The sequence below is a fragment of the Mastigoproctus giganteus genome, chromosome 8 (assembly GCF_048544385.1).
Source record: "Mastigoproctus giganteus isolate SK-2022 chromosome 8, ASM4854438v1, whole genome shotgun sequence".
NCBI lineage: Eukaryota > Metazoa > Arthropoda > Arachnida > Uropygi > Thelyphonidae > Mastigoproctus > Mastigoproctus giganteus.
The window spans coordinates 220044174-220070717 of NC_143582.1; the positions used below are offsets into that span (position 1 = coordinate 220044174).

The 26544-nt window shown below is 36.1% G+C and overlaps 1 protein-coding gene across 1 annotated transcript in view; it reads left to right on the forward strand.

Annotated features, from left to right (window-relative positions):
* Positions 1–26319, forward strand: part of LOC150082310 (cytosolic Fe-S cluster assembly factor narfl) — a 60553-nt gene extending 34234 nt beyond the window's left edge. The window contains exons 7-12 of the mRNA XM_090380137.1: positions 3012–3148; positions 12568–12679; positions 20093–20165; positions 23650–23787; positions 24139–24296; positions 26081–26319. Coding sequence (XP_090236263.1) covers positions 3012–3148; positions 12568–12679; positions 20093–20165; positions 23650–23787; positions 24139–24296; positions 26081–26319 — 857 coding nt within the window. The remainder of the gene's footprint in view (positions 1–3011; positions 3149–12567; positions 12680–20092; positions 20166–23649; positions 23788–24138; positions 24297–26080) is intronic.
* The last annotated feature ends 225 nt before the right edge of the window (positions 26320–26544 follow it).

Consider the following 26544-nt stretch of genomic DNA (forward strand, 5'->3'; position numbering starts at 1 on the left):
TATTGTTCTACAAAACAATTACAGTAAACTGAAGTTTTTTTTGTTTTTTTTTTTTTTCAAATGCGCATTGTGTTATCAGTTTTACGCCAGATTTTTTTTTGTTTTTTTACCGTTTCCACTGTGGCTTCCAATAGATGGATTTTCTTGATTTTTGGTTGGTAGGTACAATACATATTGAAGAAAGGAAATACGATGTTGTTATTTTTCAAAAACAATTCGTTGCAATTCTTTCTGTTAGTTTCTTATGCCAAGAAACAGTTGCGTACATATATTTTTTTTCTCCCTGTCGGCTACGTCAGTCACCTTGGTAACGCTGACGTGAAACTACGTCAATCACCTTGGTAACTGTGACGCACTTAGCTTAAAAGTCAATTACGGCTCTGTGTAAGTTGATTTGTTCTAGCCAGCTGCGAAACGATCTGGCGCGAATTTCAAACGTATGGAGAGACGCGTTATATAAATCAAACGAATTTCGCCGACTGTTTTTGCGCTCATAATTATAAAAGTGCAAATATGATCGTACATTTTTGCTGTTTTTGAGTTAATTAATAGTTTTTGCTGAACTTTAAAGGTAGGAAATCAAAGAAAAATATTCTGTTTATGTATATGGAGAGTTTCAATTTTGTATATTGAGTAGAAATTTCAGAAATAATTAGTTTCTATCATGAGGCCGGGTGTCTGATTTCAATAAAAAATTACGCTAAAAAGTGCAGGCCTCAAGTGGGGTTAAAAACTTTAAATCTGTTTGTTTCATTTAAAATAAGAAGTATAAAAACCACACATGAATTTTTGAATTATTCATTAAAAATATAAAATTGCATAAGTCTCTCTCTCTTATTTTGTAATATATAACTGTTCTGACATTTTTGCATTTCAGTATTGCAAAATATTATTATAACCAGTCTGGCACTTACTTGTACCATATGACTCACTAAAGTGTGCATGCACGAAGTGGTTCCTTTATTACTTACAAGGATGGGCATATATACTAATATGTTGGCAACATATACAGAACCAAGGAAATATCTTTTAAACATGGGAACAGCAAATGGAAGTGAACATAATTGTAGGGTCCAGAGACTAAGAAGCATCCCATACGGTGGTGGTATCTCACCTCATACAGGCTGAAAGAGTTCACATCACAGGTCTCTGTAGGGGTTGTGAGGGCAATTGGCTGGAATAACCAGCAAATTTTTTAATGGCTTCCTTGGGAAGAATCCAAAAGAAGAGGCAATGAAAGGATACTCATTCCATTCTTACATTTGATAAAACTTATCCTTGCACATATTTTGTTACAGCCACCACATCCATTGCCAAGGTGGGTTGCATTCCAGATTTGGCAACCTCTGACTTCCATTGGTTCATCTTAATGAAGGACAGTATTTGTGGACAGCAGTTTGATCATACAATCAGTCCTCATATAGCACAATAGTTGTGTTCCTAGAACCTTCGTGCAATATAAATAACAGGCCCTATGGGAAAAATAGGGTTAGGTGCCGACCACCCAAGATTGAACACACATTTGTAACCAAAACATTACCAAACATAATAAATAATCGTAATAAAATACTTACGTATTTTATTACGATTATTTATTATATATAATAGTCGTAATAAAATATTGCTAATGCTTTTGCTTCTATCGTAAGCAAACTTGTTTTTTTGTTTGATTTTCTATCCAAACAGATGACAGCCATTCCATCTCTTCCAATTCTTTGTGTCTTGATCTAATGGATTTTAATTATACTTTGAGTTGTTCCTGCTATGAAAGTTGTTTTTATTTTCTCTGCATTCTTTCTAATTCTCGGCGTTGCCTCATTTATGCCAGTAGCACGTGCAATATCACATGGTCTTAATTTCGCTCAAAGTGTTTCAAATTTTCATATTTTTTCTCTATCAACAGAGGCGGACTGGCCATAAGCCTTACCGGGGAAACCCTGGTGAGCCGGAGGCCGGTGTGAGTTTGGCCATAAACGCTAGTATGAGACCGCTACAAATTTTCTCGGGTAAGAATTTTTGACCCAGTCTGCCGCTGTTTATCGATATTGCTTTTCTTTTTCTCTCTGAATCTGCAGTGTCTTTACCAGGATGCTTCCTTTTCACACCTTTTAAGTATTTTACTCATTTTTAGGGAATAAAGCACAATTACAAAATGAGGAGGCACGCTTGATACACATAAACAAAGCTGCGCGTGTGTAGCAACTGAATAAACAACACCGTAAAGGCAGAGACACACTAACACCTCACTAGCTCACATTTTACTAAAACACATTTCTGGGGGTTACTACCATAAAACAATAAAAACTATTTCCAGCTGCGTTTCTGCTAGTGGAATCTGTTATAAACTGGTAGTAAACGCGATCTAATTGCATTTGCGATAATACTGATAGCTGGAATTGTGTGGGTTTTTAAGTTATTATGGCGAAAAGCTTTTCCCCTTCACTGATATAAAAAACATAAATACATTTTCAGAATCTTCTCTTCATTGCTATCGTGTTATGTTCAGTTGGGGTGTTTCCGCATTCGACTGCCATTTCTTATAAACACAAAGGCGAATCGTGCATAAGCGAATTCGGTTCGTGTTATATATGATATCGTTCCGCTATTTATAAATCGTGTATGATCGAATTCGTGTAGTGTAAACACGTGTTATACGAGATTGACTGTACAGATGAAATCAAAATAGCAGCTTGTACAATTTTTGATATTGGGTTGAATGATGGCAAATGTGTTCAGTGTTGGGAGTTTTGAAGATTAAAATGTAAACTAGTCATACATAATTTATAATAATGCCTGAAAACTTTTAAATTTCATTTAAAATTTTATCATAGTTTTAATGTATTCTTTTTTAAGTTCAGTTTTTCATTTTTTTTTTTTTTTTTTTTTATAAACACAAAAATTATTTATTTTATAATAAAAAAAATTGATAATCTGGTTGCAATTAAGAACTTACTGCATATTTACTACTTAGTATTTACAGTACAGTCTGACAATATATATTTTACTTTAAGGCTGGATCTGTTATGCAGAGAAAACTCATGGAGATTATATTCTTCCTTATATCAGCACAACCAAGTCACCTCAACAAATAATGGGATCCTTAGTAAAGAATTATTTAAGTTCAAAAATTGGGAAGAAATCAAACCAGGTAGATAACTGTAGTAGTCTTAACATAGCTTAAGCAATAAAGTGGAAAGTATTCAATAGAATTGGCATTTTAAAATTTTAACTACATTTTAAAAAATTTTTTTGCAGAAGTGTTATTAACAATTATTCTTCAACTATTCTGCTTAACCACAGATATAAAATTCTTATTGATATCTGGATAGTGGTCCATATACTAGCTCGGCTTCTGGTTGATGGGTTTTCATGCAATTTTATATTTGTGCCTTATAAAAAGATTTGTTGAGCTTTCCTAAATTGCATTAAAATTGGACCAATAGAAATCCGGCAATTATTTCTCTCTCTATCTGCATACAGTAATACCCCGAAGTTACGCGATAGGTGGGTCCGACGAAAATCGCGTAAGTCGGGGTACAACTTTGCATATAAATACATATAAATTTTGCTTAATTGGGACCAAGGACTAACAAAAACACTAGTTTAGAAGAAAAATATTAATAAAATTGCAGTTATTTATACATATTAATACAAAATATGTATTAAAAAAACAAATGACTTACGTTAAAAAGTTATTTCGATGTCGATGGCTTCATAAAATCTAACAAATTCGTCTGACGACACAGCGCCTTCTTTTTTTCACGCAGAATTTCTTCGTAGCAAGCTAATAATTTTTTTATTCCTTGCTTTGTAGCTATAACGCGTTCTTCATTGGAGTCTATGTTTTCTAAAATTTTTAAGCCCTTTTCAATTTTCAACCTGTCAAGTTTGCAATTGTCATGTGCTTTTCGCCGTTGCTTCATTTAGGCCTGTAGCACGTGCAATATCACATGGTCTTTCATTTCGCTCAAAGCGTTTCACAATTTCATATTTTTTCTCTATCGACAGAGGCGGACTGGCCATAAGCCTTACCGGGGCCAGTGTAACCCTGGTGGGCCAGTGTGATTTTGGCCATAAACCATAGTATGAGGCCACTATAAATTTTCCCGGGTAAGGATTTTTGACCCAGTCCGCCTCTGTTTATCGATAATTGCTTTTCTTTTTCTCTCTGAATCTGCAGTGTCTTCACCAGGACGCTTCCTTTTCACACCTTTTAATTAAGTATTTTACTCATTTTTAGGGAATAAAGCGCAATTACAAAACGAGGAGGCACGCTTGATACGCATAAACAAAGCTGCGCGCATGTAGCAACTGAATAAACAACACCATAAAGGCAGAGATACACTATTAACACCTCACATTTCTAGGGGTTACTACCATAAAACAATAAAAATCCAGTTGCGTTTCTGCTAGTGAAATCTGTTATAAACTGGTAGTAAACTCGATCTAATTGCATTTGCGATTATACCGATAGCTGGAATTGTGTTGGTTTTTACGTTATTATGGTGAAATGTGTTTTTCCCTTCACTGATATAAAAAACATAAAAGCAGCAAAGTTGAATTTTGTTCATCTTTCGCTCTCATTCTCCGCCGTCGCACCGTATATCGTTAACATATGAAAAACGACCTTGAAGATAGTGGGCGGCAACGTTGCCAAACGAAAAAATCAAGAACCGCGTAACTCCGAGTTCGCGTAAGTCGGGGTATTACTGTATTACTCTCAGTAGTCAAATTTTCATATTTTATATTTCGTTTTTAAAAGCAAAAAGTTTTTTTTTTTTTTTTTTTTTTTTTTTTCTTTGAGCTTTCCCAGATTTTATTAAAATCAGTCCAATAGATACCCAGTAATTATTATTTCTTTATCTGTCTGTCTGCACGTAATAACTCTACTCCTAGTGGATGGATTTGCATGAAATTTTATATATGATTCTTTATAGAGTGTCTTCCCATTATTGAAATCAGACCAGTGGTAATCTGGCAATTATTTATTTTTTTCTATATATATATATATATACAGGGTGTCTCAAAAAATATTGGTACAAACGTTTAGGGGAGGTAGGTAACATCTAAAGGAATGTGAATCGCATAGGAACCCATAACCGGAAACATCACGGGGAAAGTAGTAGCAGAGGCACAAGAAGCAGAAATGACACAAGACAGTAATTAGTGGTAAACATTTATTTGACATAATATTAACAATGGAGTACGAGATGGATGCATTTCATGATGTTACAACAGATGTTCAAAGGTTCCACCACGAGACGTGATGCATGCGTGACACCGACGCAGCATGGATTGGCGGACACGGTCGAACACACCTGGAGTTTCTTTGACAGTAGCAGCAGCAGCGCAGGCGAGTCTCACCACGAGATCCATTTCCGTCTCCACAGACGATTCATACATGATAGATTTGAGGGCCCCCCACAGAAAAAATCAAGGCTCAATAAATCAGGTGAGCGTGGGGGCCAGGCAATGGGTCCACCACGGCCAATCCATCGACGCCCAAAACACCTGTTCAAATAGTCACGAACACACCTTCCATAATGGGCAGGCGCCCCATCATGTTGAAACCAAATGTTGCGTCTCACATTTGCTGGAACATCATCAAGTAACCCTGGTAGAACTTGTTCAAGAAAGATCCGATATTTAGCGGAGTTCGTGCGGGACGGTAACAGGTATGGGCCGACTAAGCAGTCACCGACCATACCTGCCCACACATTTATTGCAAAGCGATGTTGTGCCGCATGTGGGCGCACACTGTGTGGGTTGTCGTGAGCCCACACATGAGCATTATGCTGATTGAATAAGCCTTCCCGAGTGAAATAAGCCTCATCCATGAACAAAACATAGGCTGGAAAATTCAAGTCTTGAACACTTTCTTGGAGACACTGCGCAAAAGCCACACGTGCAGGATGATCTTGGGGAAGCAGTAACTGAACCCTTTGGAGATGAAAGGGGTATAAGGAATCGTCGTGCCAGACATGCTGTACACTGCAACGAGACACTCCTAAGGCAGAGGCAATGGCACGTGTGCTGGTAGTAGGATTATTCTGGACAGCATTCAACACACTTTCTTCCATGGCGGGAGTTTGCATCGAACGTGGTCTGCCCGCACTACTCCTGTTAGCTCTAAATGACCCATAATCGCACAAATTTTGATGCACACATGCAAAGAAACGGTGGTCCGGTACATGTCTGTCTGGGAAGCGTTCTCCATAAATTGGTTGAGCGGCTCGTCCATTGCCCTCTTCTAATCCATACACTAGGTGCATGTCTGCCAGCTCACAGTTCGTATATCGATGCATGCTCTTCATGCGGCGACTGCTGCTCGAATGAGTAAACCAGAAATTTTCCCTCTCGCGAACTGATAAACAGCGCCGTGTGCTGACTTATGGTGACGTTTCCGGTTATGGGTTCCTATGCGATTCACGTTCCTTTAGATGTTACCTACCTCCCCTAAACGTTTGTACCAATATTTTTGAGACACCCTGTATATGTAGCGTATGCTATATACAGGGTGTTTCAGTTAAACGTTTCAGAACTTCTAAGAGGGGTAGGGTACATCCTGACAACTCGAAATCATATAGCAATGTGGGGTCGGAAATGCTTTCCTGAAGCGGTGTTGTACACAGAAGCACCATAAAGAAAAGAGACCGTAAGTGAGAAATCGTTTTAATAATACATGAAAAGAAGCAAAAGGTACATGGATTAAAGTAAGTGTTCGAAGTTTCTTCCACGGGCTACAATGCACGCCTCACATCTCCAACGCATGGACATCCGAACATTCTGGAATACTCCAGGCGAATTTTGAATTTCTTCGGCAGCTACTGCGATTCTTGCAACCAGCTCCTCAGCATTGTCAACAGGGGTGTCATAAACTAGCGATTTCATATGACCCCAGAAATAAAAATCAAGACATGATAGGTCGGGTGACCGAGCAGGCCAACGCACGGGACCACCACGTCCGATCCACTGTTGACCAAATGTGACATCCAGGTAGTTACGAACATCTCCGCTATAATGGGCAGGGGCTCCATCGTGTTGGAACCACATTGTCTGTTGCGTCGATGCAGAAATCTGTTCATCTCTCAAAAGTTGTGGCAATACTTGCTGCAGAAAGATCAAGTAGATAGGTCCGGTTAGACGACACGGTAACAGGTAAGGTCCGATGAGGTGATCTCCCATAATACCGGCCCATACATTGACCAAAAATCGAATCTGTGCTGCACGACGTCGTATTGCATGCAGGTTCTCAACCGCCCAGAGATATGGTCGTTATGCGTGTTGAAAATTCCTTCCCTTGTGAGGGATGCCTCATCGGAAAACAACACTTCAGCAGGAAAAAGGGGATTTGTAGCACATTTTCCAAGGTACCACTGTGCGAAAGCAATACGAGGTGCATAATCCTCCGGTTGCTGTGTCTGGACACGCTGCACGTGAAACGGATGCATGTCTTGTTCTCGGAGAATCCTCCAGACGCTGCAATGGGAAACCCCGACTGCGTTTGCTAGACTTCGTGTACTCGTTCTTGGATTCCCCTGTACATGCTGCAGCACATTCTGTTCGACGGCTGGAGTCCGTGCTGTTCTTACCCTGTCCCTGTCAGCTCTTTCAAATGAACCTCTCTCGGCTAACCTTTGGTGCAGTCTTGCAAAGAAATTATGACTGGGAATACGCCTCGTCGGATATCGTTCCGCGTACAAACGCTGTGCGGCTGGCCCACTACAATTTGCAGCCCCGTACGCCAAATGCATATCGGCTAACTCTGCGTTCATGTAATCATCCATCCTACTAACTTGGCGTTCTTGTGCGAAATTAAGATTCCCTGCACTAAAGCTCGGAATTTTCGATTCTGCCCATTGGTATATGATTTCGAGTTGTCAGGATGTACCCTACCCCTCTTAGAAGTTCTGAAACATTTAACTGAAACACCCTGTATACAGGGTGTTATATATACAGCTACAATATACAATAACTGTATATTGTAGCTGAAACGGGGAATATTATGTTTGTATTAGAATAATACAAACATAATATTCCCCATTTCTATTCTATTACAAACATAATATAATATTATGTTTGTAATAGAATTTTTATTCTCCTTATAAAATTATTGTTAATGCTGTATTTTTATAAAATTTAAATTTTTTGGTACTTTTAAGATCATTTGATTCTAAATAAAAGTTTTTTATCATGTTCTCGTGACTCTTCTGTAATTTGTCTTAGTACAAATATTTGAACCTAGCAGCCCCTGTAGCCTAAAATTTTATTGTTATCCTCTAGGTTACATTAAATAATACTTCAGTCTTTTATAAGCTACTTGTATGGGTTTTATCAGATATAAGTAAATCACTGACGAATTCCTCTAATTTTTCATATTAAGCTTTATTTCTCATTTTATATATTGGTAAAATTAATGACTTGCTTTGATCGTCAGAAAATTGTCCTTTAGAAAAAAAACCTCTGGATAATGTAAATTAATCACCACTGCACTGTTTTCCCTTCAGCTTTTGGCATTTCAGTTCCAATTTTATATATACTATTATCTTACTCTACTTGATGTTTTCTGTGACTTTTTCTAGCTCAGTAATAGCGATATTATCCAAAATTTCCACCATTTCATTGTTTTCCACTTCTTCAGCTTCTTTGTTAAGTAAATTAAAATATCCAACTGTTTGCACCTTTCTGAAATATTCTTCTCTCCTGTTTTAATTTTGTCCTTTTCATTTTTGATTATTTTAGTTATGGTTCCTACCTTGTTCCGAGACTTTTAACTAAACACCAAAACAGTTTTCAATATTTTTGATACTTGTTTTCCCTATCTTTGCAAGTTTATTTTTGCATTTTTCAGTTATATCTTAATTTCTCTTGCAGTGTTATTTTTCCAGTAAGGATTTGTTAGTGGTATTTATTTAAAAAAAAAAAAAACTTTTTTCTCTAACTGCCTCTAACTTCACAAGTCCATTTTAAATTCTCTATCTTTACTAACCTTTTTACCATATACAGGTAGTTCCCGACGTTACAAGTTAATGTTAATTCGTTCCTAGTGCGCACTCGTTAAGCAGGAATTTATATCCCATAGACATAATGTTAAAAAAGGAGGGTTACGTTCTCAAGAATGAAATTAGTTAGCTAATTAGTTTGTTTAAACAATGATTGATTTATCCAAAGAAGTGAAAACATAGCCCGTAAAATCAAGCAAATTGTAATAATAAAGAAATTATTTATGACTTACAAATGTTAAAGAATGTTTATTCTTCATCATCATCGACTAAATGCACACTCATTGTTGGCTCGGCACTTGTTGTTGGTTTTTGCACAACACAAGGAATCGTCTTCTTCAGAAATGCTTCGAGAGGCATTTGTTTCCAAGATAATCTTTTTTCTTTATAAATTTCACGTAGCATGCATAAGCATGTTTTAACAGCACGGACAAATTGCAACTAACTAATATGATACGCACATGAGATTGCAATTATCAAATATGGAGGATGTGGAAAGATCAAGGAATGACCACCGCATATTCCTGGAGCAATATGGCCTTAGTTGCTAATGCTCCTAAAAACCAAATAACAAACAAACAAACAAAGAGATTGCAATTAACGCGATCCGTGCAGAGTAATAAATTTACGAAGCTTAAAAAAAAACAGGAATGAAGAGAAGATTCTGAAAATTTATTTATGTTTTTTATATGATTGAAGATTTCATGGAAGGGAAAACATATTTCACCATAATAATGTAAAAACCCACACAATTCCAGCTATCAGTATTTTCACAAATGCAATAACATAGAGTTTACTACCTGTTTATAATTGATTGCACTAACTGAAAAGCCCAATAAACCGGAAAGTGCAAATTGTTGTTATTGTTTTATTGTCATGACCTCCAGAAATGTGCTTTAGAAAAATATCACAAAGGCGTTCAAAATTGATTTTTTAAACAGAACATAAGATAACGATGAAAGTGTAGTGCATTTTAATGATTTGAATTGATAACTAATACAATTTACATTATAAAATGACTTTTTAGATATATATATATATATATATATATATATAGTGGAACGAATAATTAAAAAACAGTGTGTTATTCGGTTCACATTATGATACTTTCACAATACGATGGTGTCGTATTGTGAAACGGATTAATATCATAAAGTGGGGATACACTGTATTATATAGCTATCAGCGTGGTTTGAAATGTGGTATTTATGAATGTTTAACATTCATTTTTCGCAATTAATGTTCATATTTTCGATTTTGTTGATACTTGCAACTTGATACTTGAAAAAACAGAATTTATAAACCCGGGAACTTGTAAAGCAGGAGCTGCTTGTACCTTCTTTGCATCGTCTACTAAATTTCTCTTAAATATTTTGCATTCTTCATCTGAAGCAGGGGTTTTTATTCAGCGAGGCTCGCCTTTTTATCAGCTGTGAGAAAGCCCCCAAAAATAAATAACACCTTTTTTTTTTTTTTTTTTTTTTTTGCCTCAGTGTGATTAGTAAATAATATGCACCATTAAAACAAATGAAACAATTACAAAAAAAATAAATAATAAATAAATAAATAAAAACCATCAAAGATTCTGCATGTATTTTTTTAGGATTTAAGCAGTGTTTTGTTCATTTAGAATGCATGGAATGTAGCTGTAAAAAAAAAAAAAGGTCTTTTTCAGTTTGAAATCTTTTACTATTTCATATCATTTACAGTTTTTAAAATTATTACGTGGGAGGTGACTGTACAAAGACATTAATAACCCCTGACCTAAAAGCATATTAGCATCATGCATTTACATTAGCATTTACAATAATCGTTGTTGCAAATCTGACAAGCTTCTCATTTTTGTGTTTTAACACTTTTATATACTTCTTACTTTTGTATTTAATTATCTATTTAATGATCTAGTGATACTTTTGCTATGAAGTTGAATTATAATTGATAATTTTTGCATCCTGCTTGCTTAATTATTTTATAGAAACATCATATAGTAAGAGTTAGCATTAGTAGAGGCATATGATGCAAGAAAGCAAGCTTATGCAACATCAGCAAAAAAAAAAAAAAAAACTGCTTCCATTTCACCCCTCTATTCGTTCCAAATACCTGTCCAGCTCAGCCTTAAATTTATTTAGGCTATCAACTTCCAGAACAAAGAATGGAAGTCTGTTCCACCAACCAACTACCCGCTGGCTAAAGACAAAACTTCCGCACATCTAGTGTTTATGAAACTGAAACTGTTTATGGTGAGTTAAGAAGCATAAGGGCATAAGTTTTTCCAGCCTCTTTAACTTCACTGTACACTAGGCTATAACTCATAGTTCATCATGCTGCCCTTGAAAAGGGCAGTGTGATGAATTTTAATGTTTTAAATTTATATTTATTAACAAACATTATTCAAGCAACAATAAGTCAAAAAAAAATATTTGGGATCAAGTTATGCTTCTCAATTCTTTAGAGAATATGAATTTTTAGAAACACAAACATGCAAGGTGGGCAATACTATTGATTGCACTTTGCTGTAGTCATGTTCAATAAGTTTGAAAATAAACGGAAGTGGTATGATGGTATGTTGATGTTGTAGTTCAAACTTCTTCCATGTTGGAGGAAGTATGGTGGTACCAAAATTTCCAGTAGGCTGACAGGTTGCGAGTAACAACTAGTTTCGTTACTGGTGTTAACATTCCATATCATGATTTTGCAATGGAGCAATGAATCTGGCACCAGCAGACTTTCCCAAGGTGAAAATTGCACTCAAAAGAAAGAGATTTCAGGACATTGAAGATATAATGAAAAACATAACTGTCGAACTGAACATCATATCATCTCTTTGGATGCCTTTGCTGACTTTCTTTAGAAACTTTTAAAACAGTAATAATTGCGTTCAGTCAGGTAGTGATTACTTTGAATAAAAATAAAATCATATTTGAGCTCCTTCACTTTGTGTTCTCTTTATTGCATCAGTCCACAAACTGTATTGTTACACCTTGTATATGTATAAAAGTGGCTGTTGTCTTCACCATCTACATTCATCTGTCAGTCTGCCCACATGTACATAATAACTCTACTCTTAATGGATGGATTTTAATAAATTTTTATACGCAACTGTTTTAGAATGATTTGTCAAGTTTCCCCAAATTTCATTAAAGTCAGGCTAATAGAAATTCAGCAATTATTATTATTATTTATTTCTTTTATTTATTATATTTTTACCATACATATCACATTAGCTGTCCATGTACTGTAGGCTATCCATATAAATATATTGTAGCTGAATAACTGGATATTATGTTTGTTGCTATACATTGACTGGAAGAATTAAAAAAAAAAAAACATGAACTAGTATCAAAATGTTTTCCGATTTATGCATTCAAATCGTTTCTTTTTGCTCTTTTTTTTTTTTTTTTAATAAATCCTGAATTATTACTATTTTCTATCTGAAATGCATCACATTAACTCACATGTTTTTCTTTTGAAGACTATAAATGTGAAGGCTTTAAACTGGAGTGTTATAGAAATGTGATTGTATATTGTTATATGTAATTCATTACTGTGTTCTTCCATGTTACAGATTTACCATGTTACAGTAATGCCATGTTATGATAAGAAACTGGAAGCCTCACGTCAAGATTTTTATAATGATATCTACAGAACACGGGATGTTGATTGTGTTATTACTTCAAGTAAGTTTCGAATTTTCTGAACAAGTGAGAAGATTATATTGGACTTCTTAATGGGTGAAACATTTAATTTCACTTCTAAAACCTTACTAAAAATATGGTACAGTAAGCCCGTTACAGTATACTTCTCAGGGTGAAAATTTGATTTTTTTATATTAAAATTTTGCTCTAATGTATATCACTGAAAATTTTTTTAGATAATTCATTATTTATTCATATAAATTCTGTTGTACTTTTCTTATTGACATAGTAATTTTGGCTTTATTTTACTTAAACATCAATGTTGAAATTGGTAATAAATAAAATGACAAAACATGTACTACAAAAGTAAAATTATTTGTTCAGTGAATATCATTTAAAAAGCATATTTTATAAGAAATATTGTATCGTATAAAATTTTAATAAACCACACATTCAGAAATATGGTACAGTAGATAAAATATATCAGTAATTAATATATAAGTTTTTGTTTTTAATGTTCAACTTTTTTGTAACCCAATGAGTGAACTGCTTATAAGAATGTTTTTTTGAGTAAAAGATTTGAAATTGCGAAAACAATAGATTTATTTTTTTTATTATCTAATATCTGGTTTTCTTCGGTTGGGGTTTTTTTTTTTTCCCCTTCAAAAAAAAAAAAAAAAGGAAGAAGTGAAGCCAGATTGGTCACCACACAGTTTTTTTGTTCAGTTTTATTTATTTATTTGTTTATTTATTATTTTTTTTTAAACGGTGCTGGTGTTCCATATACTATTGCTTTTTTTTTTTTGCTTTTTTTTTTTTTTTATGAAAATCCCAAACACGAAAGGTATCAAAACCTATCGTGCTTAGTACCCATGTTTAGTCTGTAGACTAAACATGGGTTTCACCACTTCAAGCTTCCAGTAAGCAAAGTGCTTACTGGAAGGATGCTGTGGGGAAGGGATGGATTGAGTTTAATCATCAAAAAAAGTAGAATACTTAGTAGAGGGTAGTACTGAATTCTTTTGTTTTATCTTTTAAAATTCCTTTTTTTTTTTTTTTTTTTTTTTCTTCAATTGTGAATTCTCCCATAGCCATATTTACAATATGAGGCTACACTGTGCCATTCATAACTTTCATGTAAAGTTATTCTTTGGTTGTAAATCCATACATGTTATAAAAAATAGATTTGAATCAGCTTGTCTTGGCTCATAATGGCTTTTGTTGTTAAAACACAATCACCAGGTCAGTAGAGTTTACAATAAATCAATCAATACAAATGTTAATTGTATTTAGCAGTCACGAGCTTGAACCCCAGTCCACTCAAAGAGCGTGTGTTACTGCACTTGTACTCCTGACCATTCAACTTCGTCAGGCCTGAAAGTTATGTATTACCAAAACATCAATAATTATCATCATCCATATTTGTTTTACTTGATGGAGATACTTATATATATACACTGGTGTTCAAAGAAAGTGCATCACCCCTTAAAATTGTAATTGTCATCCGAATAACGTAAGTATATGGCAATATTTCTTGCAGATTGCATCAGATAAGAAAGACATGCGTAGGTGATGGTGTAATATTGGAATCAGCTATATAAGCATGCTCTGCAAGAGTTACAGTCATTCCTCACTTGTGTCAGGAAGGCGAGTTATGTGCAGTTGACGCCACGAAGAAAGAGTGCTATTGTTGCTTTACGTGAGGAAGGATGTTCTTCCTGTCGTATTGCTTATAGAGTGCCTTGTAATCAATCGACAGTGAGTATATTTCTTTCCAAACTCAAAAATACTGGTTCTGCTGATAGGAAAAAAGGAACCAGACGCAAACAAGTCTCTACACCAAAACAGGACCGCATTTGGAAGTTTGTTTGTTATTTGGAGCATTAGCAACTAAGGCCATATTGCTCCGGGATATGCGGTGGTCATTCCCTGACCTTTCCGCATCCTCCGTATTTGGTGGTGATGGGCTCGAACCCCGGTCTAATCAAGAAGCATGTGCTATGCACTGCTGCTCCTTCCCACCTGGCTACAGAGGCGCCAGCATTTTAAAGTGCTTTTCCTTAAAAACCGTAACGCTTCTTCGTCTGAGCTGAAAAGAGAATGGGAAGAACATACAGGAGTGGTAGCAAGTGCATAATGGTCAGAAGACTCCTCTTCAAAAATGGACTAGTAGCCCGTCGGCCTAAGAAGAAGCCCCTCCTCACACAAAAAATGAAAAAGACCCGATTAATTTGTAAGGAGCATGTCAAATGGACCCCTCCCCCCCCCAGCAGTGCAAGTCAGTTATTTTCTCGGATGAGAAGAAATTCAACCTGCATGGCTCTGATGGGAGGCAAATGAGACGTGGTGAAGAATACCATCCAGTCTGTATGGTGTCTACAGTGAAATTCCCTACCAGCCAAATGATATGGGAGTGCATTTTGTATCACCTGCAGTTTATAAAAGGTTCCGTAAATGCCAATGGATACCTGGCTATATTTGAAGGCAAATTGCAGCCAACCATTAGAGACCATTTCAACATGCCAAGTAACTGCATCTTTCAGGACAACTCTGCTCCTTGTCTTCAGGCGAAAAGTGTAAGTAGGCACTTCTGTAGTTAGTTTAGCTTCATTTTTGCATTAGAGGTTCGACAGTAATGTGTTTACACTTGTTACGGGTGAAAAAATGGTTGAAAGAATGGTCCATTACAACTGTTAGCTGGCCAGGAAACAGGCCTGACCTGAATCCTATAGAGAACTGTTGGCATCATGCGGAATCTGCAGTTGCCAGAAAGAAACCAAAGACCCTTCGTGAACTTCAGGAAGCCATAATTCGTGTTTGGAACCACAAACTATCAGTTGATTATCTTCAGAAATTGATCTTGTCATTGCCTCGACAGTGTGTTGCTGTGATCAGAGCCAGAGGCAGTTCAACTAAATATTAGTTTGCACCCGGTGAACTTTTTATTTTGTTTTTCATTTAAAATGATAAACTGAATGAAATTGAGGGCTTCTGATAACATTTCAGCCATAATTCTTGCCGTGTTTACCAAAAATGTTGTATAAAGATTGCAAATGCTCATTTTGGAATATTTTGAGAGCACCTGTCAAATATTACTTAGCTTTGCCCTAACTATTAATAAATATCTTTTGTTTATATTTCTATTTGTGATGCATTAGCATTAGCATTAGTAGAGGCATTTGATGCAAGAAAGCAAGCTTATGCAGCATCAGCCAAAAAAAAAAAAAAAAAAAAAACCCACTTCCACTTCACCCCTCTGTTCGTTCAAAATACCTGTCCAGCTGAGCCTTAAACTTATTTAGGCTATCAACCTCCACTACAAGGGATGGAAGTCTGTTCCACCAACCAACCACCCGCTGGCTAAAGGCAAATTTCCGCACGTCTATCCTACATCTGTCTTTCCTCAATTTGAATTTATGCCCTCTCAGGTGATTATTCTGAGCTAGAGGAAGAATCCCATCAGCATTGAGCATGCTCAAACCATTCAAGGCTTTATGCTAGTCATTAATGTAACATACTATTGCAAAAAAGGGTTAGAAATGTGAAAATTTCTAGGTAATGCACTTTCTTTGAACACCAGTGTATATAAGTTAATTGAGGGGATGAGAATAGAAATTAACTACAAACAGGGCTTGGACAGAAAACACAGAAAATTAAAAATTAAGAGAAAATAATAAAAAAGTACTTCTTGCTGAATAATTCTTGATTTCAACATCTTCATCGGGGTCAACCATCTAAATCACAGGAATGGCAGCAAGAAGTGGGCCTCTGTTTCTGACACGAAATATTATGCATTTACATACAGATGTAGTAGTAAGGGAATTTTGAATTAAGCCATAAAGGCAGTTAGGCCTGAAAAGTCGAGATAAGCACAGGAATAGCGACTGTATATTTCATGGCTGATCCAACAGAGGCGGAAAGCAAAAAAGAAAAGTTAAAATCAAGTATAGCTCACTGAATCCAACAAGGTATGCAGTCAAAGGAAGGTTTCTGAATCCGACGAAGTGAGAAGCCAAAGAAGCTATGAAGCCACATGAATATATATATATATATATATATATACACACACACTCTATATACAATATATAGATCACTATCATAATAGAAATCACTCCATCTGGATTTGCTATTTTCCTCTGGCTTATCCTATTTCCTGTTAGATCTTTAGCACTACCTAAAGTAAGCCCTCTTTCCTTTAATGCTTACTTGACATTACTGACTTCTAATTTACTTTTAATTGTCTTATACATTTGCTGTGTTATTTTTGGCCTTTTAATTAATTTATTTAAAATTATTTTAAATAAATTAATTAAATTATTAATTGCTTCAGGACATCGCAGTAGAACTTTGTGTTGTTGGTCTGGAATTCCTTATGGATAATCCCGTAATTATCCAAAAAACAGATCACTGTGGACCACACTGCTCCTCACTTGTTGAGCTTTCTTCTGTTGGGGTGAAGATGAGCTTTTCCACTGGAATGATTGTTGCTTGGTTTCTGGGCCGTACCCATACACCCAACTCTCGTCACCAGTGACAACCGTAGAAAGGAAGTTTTGATCACTCCTGGCCCGTTCTTGAAGATCTCTGCTAACTTCCATGCGATGCTGCTTTTGGTCTTCACTCAGTAACCATGGCATGAACTTGGCCACAATCTTTCTCGTGTTCAACTCATCTGACAAAATCCACTGACACTTGCTGTACAATAGTCCTACAATGCCACAAATGTTGTGGATGGTCTGCCCTTGGTCTTCATGGATTGCTGCCCGAACTTTTGTGACATTTTCCAGGATGGTGCTCGATGATGGACGCCCAGAGCATACATCGTCATCAACTGATGTTCGACCATTTTTAAAACGGTTAAACCAGTAGTAAGTCTGTGTGTGCCCTAAAGCATTGTCACCAAAAGCTTGTTTCAACTTTTTATGGGTTTCTGCTGCTGCATCGTTAAAAAGGAAACAAACTTGGTGCAAGCATGTTGCTCTCCCACATCAGCCATCGCAACAGTCACAAACTACACGAAACACACCACCAAAGAGCTGCGCATAAATATTCAATGACTCTATCCAGCCAGATGCCACATGGTACACTGATTCACAAAGGATGCATGCAGTGTTACCTAGCAACACAAGTCTGTACTAGACTTAGTTCCCACTCAACACAGGCGCCTCCGTAGCCAGGTGGGCAGGAGCAGCAGTGCGTAGTACACGCTTCTGGATTAGACCGGGGTTCAAGCCCGTCACCACCAAATACGGAGGATGCGGAAAGGTCAGGAAATGACCACCGCATATCCCGGAGCAATATGGCCTTAGTTGCTAATGCTCTTAAAAACCAAATAACAAACAATCCCACGCAACATTCAAATTTTCGGGAACATTTGGGTAGCACCTTGTATATTCCTCATTTTCTTTACATTGATGTCATACTTGGCATTGCTATTCTGCCAATTTCATCTTAATTTTGAATTGTTTTAATTTACTTTATTTATACTTACAAATCTTAAATAATGTTTATTCTTCATCATCATCGACTAAATGCACACTCGTTGATCACTCATTATTGGCTCGGCACTCGTTGGTTTGTTGCCCGAGGAGTCGTCTTCTTCAGAAATGCTTCAAGAGGCATTTGTTTCCAAGATAATCTTCGCTTTTCTTTATAAATTTCAATAGCATGCATAAGTATTTTTTAACGGAATGCACAATTTGCACAGAATAACATGTTTACGAAGAGAAGATTCTAAAAATTTATTTATGTTTTTTATACAATTGAAGATTTCAGTAAATGGGAAATACATTTCACCATAATAATGTAAAAAACCACACAATTCCAGTTATCGGTACTTTTGCAAATGCAATAACATGCCATTTATAATTGCTTGCAGTAACAGAAAAGCCCAATAAACCAGAAAGTGCAAATCGTTTTTATTGTTTTATGGTTGTGACCTCCAGAAATGTGCTTTAGAAAAATATCACAAAGGCATTCAAAATTGGTTCTTATAACAGAAGATAAATTATGATAACGACGAAAGTGTAGTGCATTTTAATGATTTGAATTGGTAACTAATTTCAACTTCTGATGTTGTAGAACAAATTACCAAAAAACAATGTGTTATTGGGTTCACATTACAATATTTTCACGATACAACGATGTCTCTGGAACAGAATAATATCGTAAAGTGGGGTGCACTGTATTATATAGCTACACAATTACTCCCAGGTCTGGCGCCTCCGTAGCCAGGTGGGAAGGAGCAGCAGTGTGTAGCACACACTTCTTGATTAGACCGGGGTTCGAGCCCGTCACCACTAAATACGGAGGATGCGGAAAGGTCAGCAAATGACCACCGCGTATCCCCGGAGCAATATGGCCTTAGTTGCTAATGCTCCTAAAAACCAAAGAACAACAACTCCCAGGTCTTTTTCATTTTCTAAACTTAAGGTGGTAGAAAATAAAAAAGACCTGAGAGTAATTGTGCAGTCAGATATGAAGTTTTCTGAGCAATGCAGACAGGCTGCCAGGGCAGGTCATGGAGTCTTGTCAATGATATATAGGAATTTTGCTAGCAGGGAAAAGGAGGTGATTGTCCCTCCATATAAGGCAATGGTCAGGCCACGCCTTGAGTACTGCGTACAGGTCTGGAGGCCTCATTTTAGGAAGGATGTAGATTTGTTTGAGCGTGTACAAAGAAGGGCAACAAGATTGGTGAGGGGAATGAAGGGATCCTCTTAACAAGAGAGGCTTAAGTTCTGCAAATTGCAGTGGCTGGAGACTAGGCACCTATATATACCTGTGCGATGATCTGATTGAGGTGTATAAGGCCTTGAATGGGTTGAGCACGCTGAATTCTGATGGGATCCTTCCACTTGTTTAGATTACGAACCTAAAGGGGCATAAATTCAAATTAAGAAAGGACAGATGTAGAATAGATGTGCGGAAATTTGCCTTTAGCCAGCGGGTGGTTAATTGCTGGAACAAACTTCCATCTGTCGTGGAAGTTGATAGGTTGAATAAATTTAAGGAGGAACTGGACAAGCATTTGGAGGGAATGGTGTGGTTTTTTTTTTTTTTTTTTGGCTGATGCTGCATAAGCTCATACACTTGCTTTCTTGCATCACATGCCACTACTACTACTACTACTACATTCGTGGTTTGAAATGCGGGATTTATGAATGTTTAACATTCATTTTTTTGCAATTAAGGTTCATATTTTCGATTTTGTTGATACGTGAAAAAAAAAAACTCATAAACCCGGGAACTCGTAGAGCAGGAACTGCTTGTACTTTATTTTAGGGGGAGTGATGCATTTTTTATAAATATTGTCACTGTCATAATTTTTTTAAATGAGAATTTAAAATAAAATATGTTTAACAGGAAAAAAAATATTATTAAATTAATGCTTGCATATTGAATTATTATGCAATGTTGTTATATCAGGTTCTTTTCCCTGTTCTTCCTCTTTAGTTGAAGTTGAAGCGATGTTGGATAAAGAAGGAATTTCATTAGCTGATGTAGAACCTGAAGAAATTGATTCACTGTAAGTCTTTAATATAGTGTTCACTTTAAAATATATATTTTTTTATGGTAATAACAATGGTTTATTGCTTAATATACTTGTTATACCAGCTAATTGAATATGCTATTAACATATACTTTAATGAACTGCCTTGTACTACAGTAATACCCCGACTTACGCGAACTCGGAGTTACGCGGTTCTTGATTTTTTCGTTTGGCAACGCTGCCGCCCACTATCTTCAAGATCGTTTTTCATATGTTATCGATATACGGTGCGACGGCGGAGAATGAGAGCGAAAGATGAACAAAATTCAACTTTGCTGCTTTTATATGTTTTTTATATCAGTGAAGGGGAAACACATTTCACCATAATAACGTAAAAACCAACACAATTCCAGCTATCGGTATAATCGCAAATGCAATTAGATCGAGTTTACTACCAGTTTATAACAGATTTCACTAGCAGAAACGCAACTGGATTTTTATTGTTTTATGGTAGTAACCCCTAGAAATGTGAGGTGTTAATAGTGCCTTTATGGTGTTGTTTATTCAGTTGCTACATGCGCGCAGCTTTGTTTATGCGTATCAAGCGTGCCTCCTCGTTTTGTAATTGTGCTTTATTCCCTAAAAATGAGTAAAATACTTAATTAAAAGGTGTGAAAAGGAAGCGTCCTGGTGAAGACACTGCAGATTCAGAGAGATAAAGAAAAGCAATTATCGATAAACAGAGGCGGACTGGGTCAAAAATTCTTACCCAGGAAAATTTATAGTGGCCTCATACTATGGTTTATGGCCAAAATCACACTGGCCCACCGGGGTTTCCCCGATAAGGCTTATGGCCAGTCCGCCTCTGTCGATAGAGAAAAAATATGAAATTGTGAAACGCTTTGAGTGAAATGAAAGACCATGTGATATTGCACGTGCTACAGGCCTAAATGAAGCAACGGCGAAAAGCACATGGAACGAAGAACGCGTTATAGCTACAAAGCAAGGAATAAAAAAAATTATTAGCTTGCTAAGAAGAAATTCTGCGTGAAAAAAAGAACGCGCTGTGTCGTCAGCCGAATTTGTTAGATTTTATGAAGCCATCGACATCGAAATAACTTTTTTACGTAAGTCATTTGTTTTTTTAATACATATTTTGTATTAATATGTATAAAGAACTGCAATTGTATTAATATTTTTCTTCTAAACTAGTGTTTTTGTTAGTCCTTGGTCCCAATTAAGCAAAATTTATATGTATTTATATGCAAAGTTGTACCCTGACTTACGCGAATTCGACTTACGCGATTTTCGTCGGACCCACCTATCGCGTAACTTCGGGGTATTACTGTATTACAAAAAGAAAGTTCTGTTTATACTCTGGCATGACCACATAGATATAAAGTTTACACCACATTAAAAGTAACCAGTATATTCTTCAATACAATTTAACCCATTTATAACATTAATTTTCATGGATAGAACTCAACCTTTTGGGTCTATTGTAAATCTATAATAACTGTCTCAATATGCATGTGCTTATTGTAGTAATATTATAATTATTTTACAAGTGTTAACTGGAACTTATACATTTTTAGAAATATTTCCTTCTACTTTCAAGATTTCAATAAAATTCTGTACATATCCATAAATGAATAACTCACAAAACCTACCAAAAAATACAAGCGCATATCACGAAATAATAATCACTAACCCACAAAAATCATACAAATTTCATATCACATATCAATGGGATCAATAAGAGATGTGATTACTCCTCACTGCTATATAACTATCGCAGTGAGCCTTCGTACTGCCAGTAGGTTATTTCAGAGGTCAGCAATAAATCCTTTTTGATTTTTAAGGGTAGATCTTAGCTCATGAAGGATTGTTGAGGAGGGTGGAGACTTTCACTTTGCCTCTCCAAAGCATCTCATACATACATACATACACACACATATATATATATATTCTATTAGGTTAAGTTTGGGGATTTGGCTAACTACTCTATTTTATGGATTTCCTAGCATCCCAGGACCTCATCGGCCAACTCAACCCTACAGAGAAGTGCATTTTCCATAAAAAGAAATTCTGGATCAACTGTACTCAGCCTCGCTTAAGAATCTAAGATTTCATCTTTGTACTGTCAAGCAATTAAGGTTCCACGTACAAAAACATGGACAGGAAGCCACTAATGATCCCCTCCACACCATTATCTCCTCACCGCCACCATCCAAACCATCTTTTTCCTATATGTTGGAAGGCTGATACATTATACAGAAACTGATTCCATTATTCAGTGCACTGCATTCTACGATAAATAAGCACTCATGTAGAATCAGGTCAGAGGCATATTTATAAATCTGCAGACCCAGAAAAATATCCATAATACAGGCTCCAACAAGCAGAACCCAGCTGAAAATTTTCAAATGATGTTCACATTACTAATCTGAGGATATTTTATATTTGCAAAATGGTATAATGGCTTTACAATGTACTGTTTTAAAGCGACTGCTTATAAGTGCCCTGCTTTTAAAAGATAATGTAATTAATAAGAGAACCTGGATCAGAGGTGACATATACCCTGCCAAATTATTGCAGGGCTGGTGCCATACAAATTGCAGGGTTCCCAGCATAGAGTCCTCTTTGTTTAAGCCTGCAAGACACTTTATACCTTGACACAGTACAACCTGCAGCTGATGAGAGCTCAATGCAAGTTGAACATCATTTGTTGTTAAGGCCAGACATTGGTCATCTATTCAAGTTGTTACTCATGGATGACTTTCTTTACTGTGGTTATATATTACTATATCCTGTATCTGTTTCCACAGACTTGAGATGATACTTTTGGACACAGTAAGCCTAGCAACCTCCATAAGTGGCTGACCCATCCATATCCTTTCAGTGGCTCTTCACTAAATGGATATAGATGGGCCAACTGCTGACAACCATCCAGATGTTATTTCTTTGCCATGTTGTACAGTCCCGTAAAAGAAATTCTAACAGATATGTTCTCTCATCTAATAGGAATAAAAGTAAAAAATACAATTTAGACTTATTTCTAGGAGGAGCATTATATTTATATGCTATTAATCTTTTCTTTTATCTCAGTGGAAAACCCGTAACTTCCTTAGCTCTTGCATAGAAGAGTATTATACATTCTTCTTCTTCTTCTTCTTGGTCCTTAGCTGGCAGCTGGGGGAGGCGGTTGGCCACGCAACCAGTATGCTGCTATAGGTGCCGCAGGGTTTCGGACTTGCTCTGTGTTGTTCTTCCATACTTTAAACATAAATATTATATTTACATTAATATTATATAAATATTATACATAAATTGTTTCACCCATGAATTAGCTATGCCTGACATTGCTGAGTGGTCAGGCGAAATTATGATAGTACACACATTTGACTCGACAGTGATTCTAATCTACATGACAAAAAATATGATTAATGATAATATTCACCCTCAGGTGACTATGAATAATTGATGAGTCGTAAACACCTCTAATTTCTATTTTATACAGATTTACAAGTCTCCAGGATGGAGAATTGGTTACACATGAGGGCACTGGATCAGGAGGCTATTGTGAACATGTATTCAAGTATGCTGCAGATAAATTATATAATGAGAAAATTACGGAACTGAAATTCAAAGTTCTAAGGTAGGCTGAAAGCTAAGTAAAGCATAAGTTTTTAAAGAAATGTTTGAGTTATGCAACTTACTGTCATGCACATTATGCTTTTTATTTCCTCTCTTGTGTTAATTTTGTTTAGCTTGTATCCCAGAATACAGGCTCTGATACTAAATGATATAAGAGTAATAGCAGACCTATTGGTTTATGTTGTAAACTGTTTATTTACCTACATTTTAAAGAATAATCACATATTTGTGTGATCAGAGATTTACATTTAAACCTTCAAATGCAAATCTCTGATGACTGATATTCTACAGTATATGTATTCAGTGAAATTTAAAAATTTTTTTTTTTTTGTTTGTTTATTTGTTAAAACAGGAATCAAGATTTACAAGAAGTTATTCTTGAGAAAGATGATAAGGTGCTGTTAAGGTTTGCCATTGCTAATGGTTTTCGTAACATTCAAAATATAGTACAGAAAATCAAAAGAAAGAGGTGCCCTTATCATTTTGTGGAAATTATGGCTTGTCCTTCAGGTATTTTAAAGGATTTTAAATCTTTTCACTAATGATTTTAATATGAATACAGTTTTGCTTGGTGGCAATACCTAAATGTGATTTAGTTATATTTTAATCTTACATGTACAATTGTTATGTAATTATATAACATTAAATAATGCTTAAGGGAAAAAAATATTTCTTATTGCCTCAGATATATTTCAAGGTGGTACCATTACAAGATTACTTTTTAATTTTACTAAGTTCATTCAGTTTGCTAGATAGTCTAAGTTGTAGCTGTTGCCTTCTCAAGGTCTGAAGCTTTTACGATTCTTACACTATTAATTGGCTCCTCTTTCTTATGTTGCAGTTCTCTATTATGGGGGGTGGGGTTTTCAACCAGTGGTGGACACTAGTTAGTACCAAGTGTTACAGGATAGTTGTTATTGGTCAAGGAACTGTCTGACTATCCTACAGGTGTTCAGGATTGCGAATTTCTGGAGTTCCTTATAGGTTCTCTGGGAGGTATGGCTGCTAGGCTCTTGTGTAGGGGCTTTGGCACCTTGCTTGTAGTTGATGACATGGTGAACGGAATGGTTGTCGCTTGTTTCATATACTACATTTCTTTGACCTCCTGTTTTAGGTCTGTGCACTTCCTTATCTTTTCCTTCTAGGTTTACTGGAGGTTTCTGTATCTGGGAACTGCTATGTCGATTAGATAGCCTTTTCCTTCTTGTGGAAGGAAAAGGCTACCTCTCTGGTTGACATAACCTACACAACAGACCTTACTGGGGGTTATGTCCTATTTGCTGTGTGGGATTGTCTTGTCTGTTATTATGTCACAGTCTCAGAACAGCTTGTGGGTTGGGATCTCTAGTACAGTCTGTGGTTCTTACTTGTAATACAGTACACTTTCTTTGATCAACTGGTATTTCCAGGTGAATTATTATTATAAAAACTTTTTTCTTCTTTATGGGATTGTTTTCTGCCCTTTGACAGGTACTGGTACCAAGTGCATGGGGTTGTTGGTTGTGTCTAGTTACTATTATTATTGTTATTATTACTGTTGGTTGAAACACACTCTTTCTATCCACTCTGCTAGTACTTACTAGCACTCTTTTACTAACAGGAGTTCAGGATCATGGCTTTCTGTTCCCTTGGAGGCCTATTGTTGCTATGTTCTTACAGAGGCGCTTTGGCACCGTAGTGATGGTTGACTTGGTGATTGGGATGGTCATTACTTGTTCCATATGCCGCATATCTTTGACTTCCTGTCTTAGGTCTGAGTACTTCCTGGTCTTTTGAAGATTGCTGGTGTTGGGCACCACTATGTTGATCAAGTAGGTAGCCATTTCCTTCTTGTCAATGAGGGTTATGTCTGCTCTGTTGTATGGGATCATCTTGTGCATTATTATGGCACAGTCCAGTGTAGTCTGTGAGTAGAGGTCTCTAGTATGGCCCACAGCTTGTACTTGTAATACGGTAAACTTTATTTGATCAGTTAGTATTTTTGCACTAGCTTCTGATGTATTATCCTGATCACCTGTTCACATCTGTGAATGTACTCCATCTAGGCAATCACCCTGCATATTAGGCTTATTTAAGACAACCTAGTATATATACCAGCAATCATTTTGCTTGTTACGCTATTTCACGGATGTTATATTAGCTTTGAAAGTAATCGCCATTTTGAGAGACTGTGTTATTATAGAATAAAACTTAAAATTGTACAGTTCTGGGAATGAATACCACAATTTTTTTACGCTCAATTATTCTCTGTTAAATTTTTTTTTTTTTTTTTTTTTTAATTTTTATTTTTTTAGGGTGTTTAAATGGTGGTGCTCAAATTCGAGCAAATGATGGAGACCAAAAAATGCTAATTTGGAAGCTAGAACAGTTGTACCAGTCCTTAAAATCTCGCTTGCCTGAGAATAACACACAAGTGAATGAACTCTACGAAAGCTGGTTGGGAGGAACTGACACAGCAAAAGCTCATGAAATGCTACATACACGGTATCATGCAGTAAAAAAAATTACTAGTGCATTAGGTATAAAATGGTGATCTTAAAGAAAGTAAAATATGCAGAAGTTCACATGTAAATTGTTAAGGTTTAGAAATTTTTGAAGTATCTTAATAGACTGTGCTCCATTCATAGAAACAAGACAGTGCATATAAATGAAAGTGTGCGAACATTCAAAATCATGATTGATGAGAATTCTTACTGAACTAGGCTTCCTCTTCTGTGCTGAGGTACCAATAATTGTACAGAGTGACCAAGCATAAGTT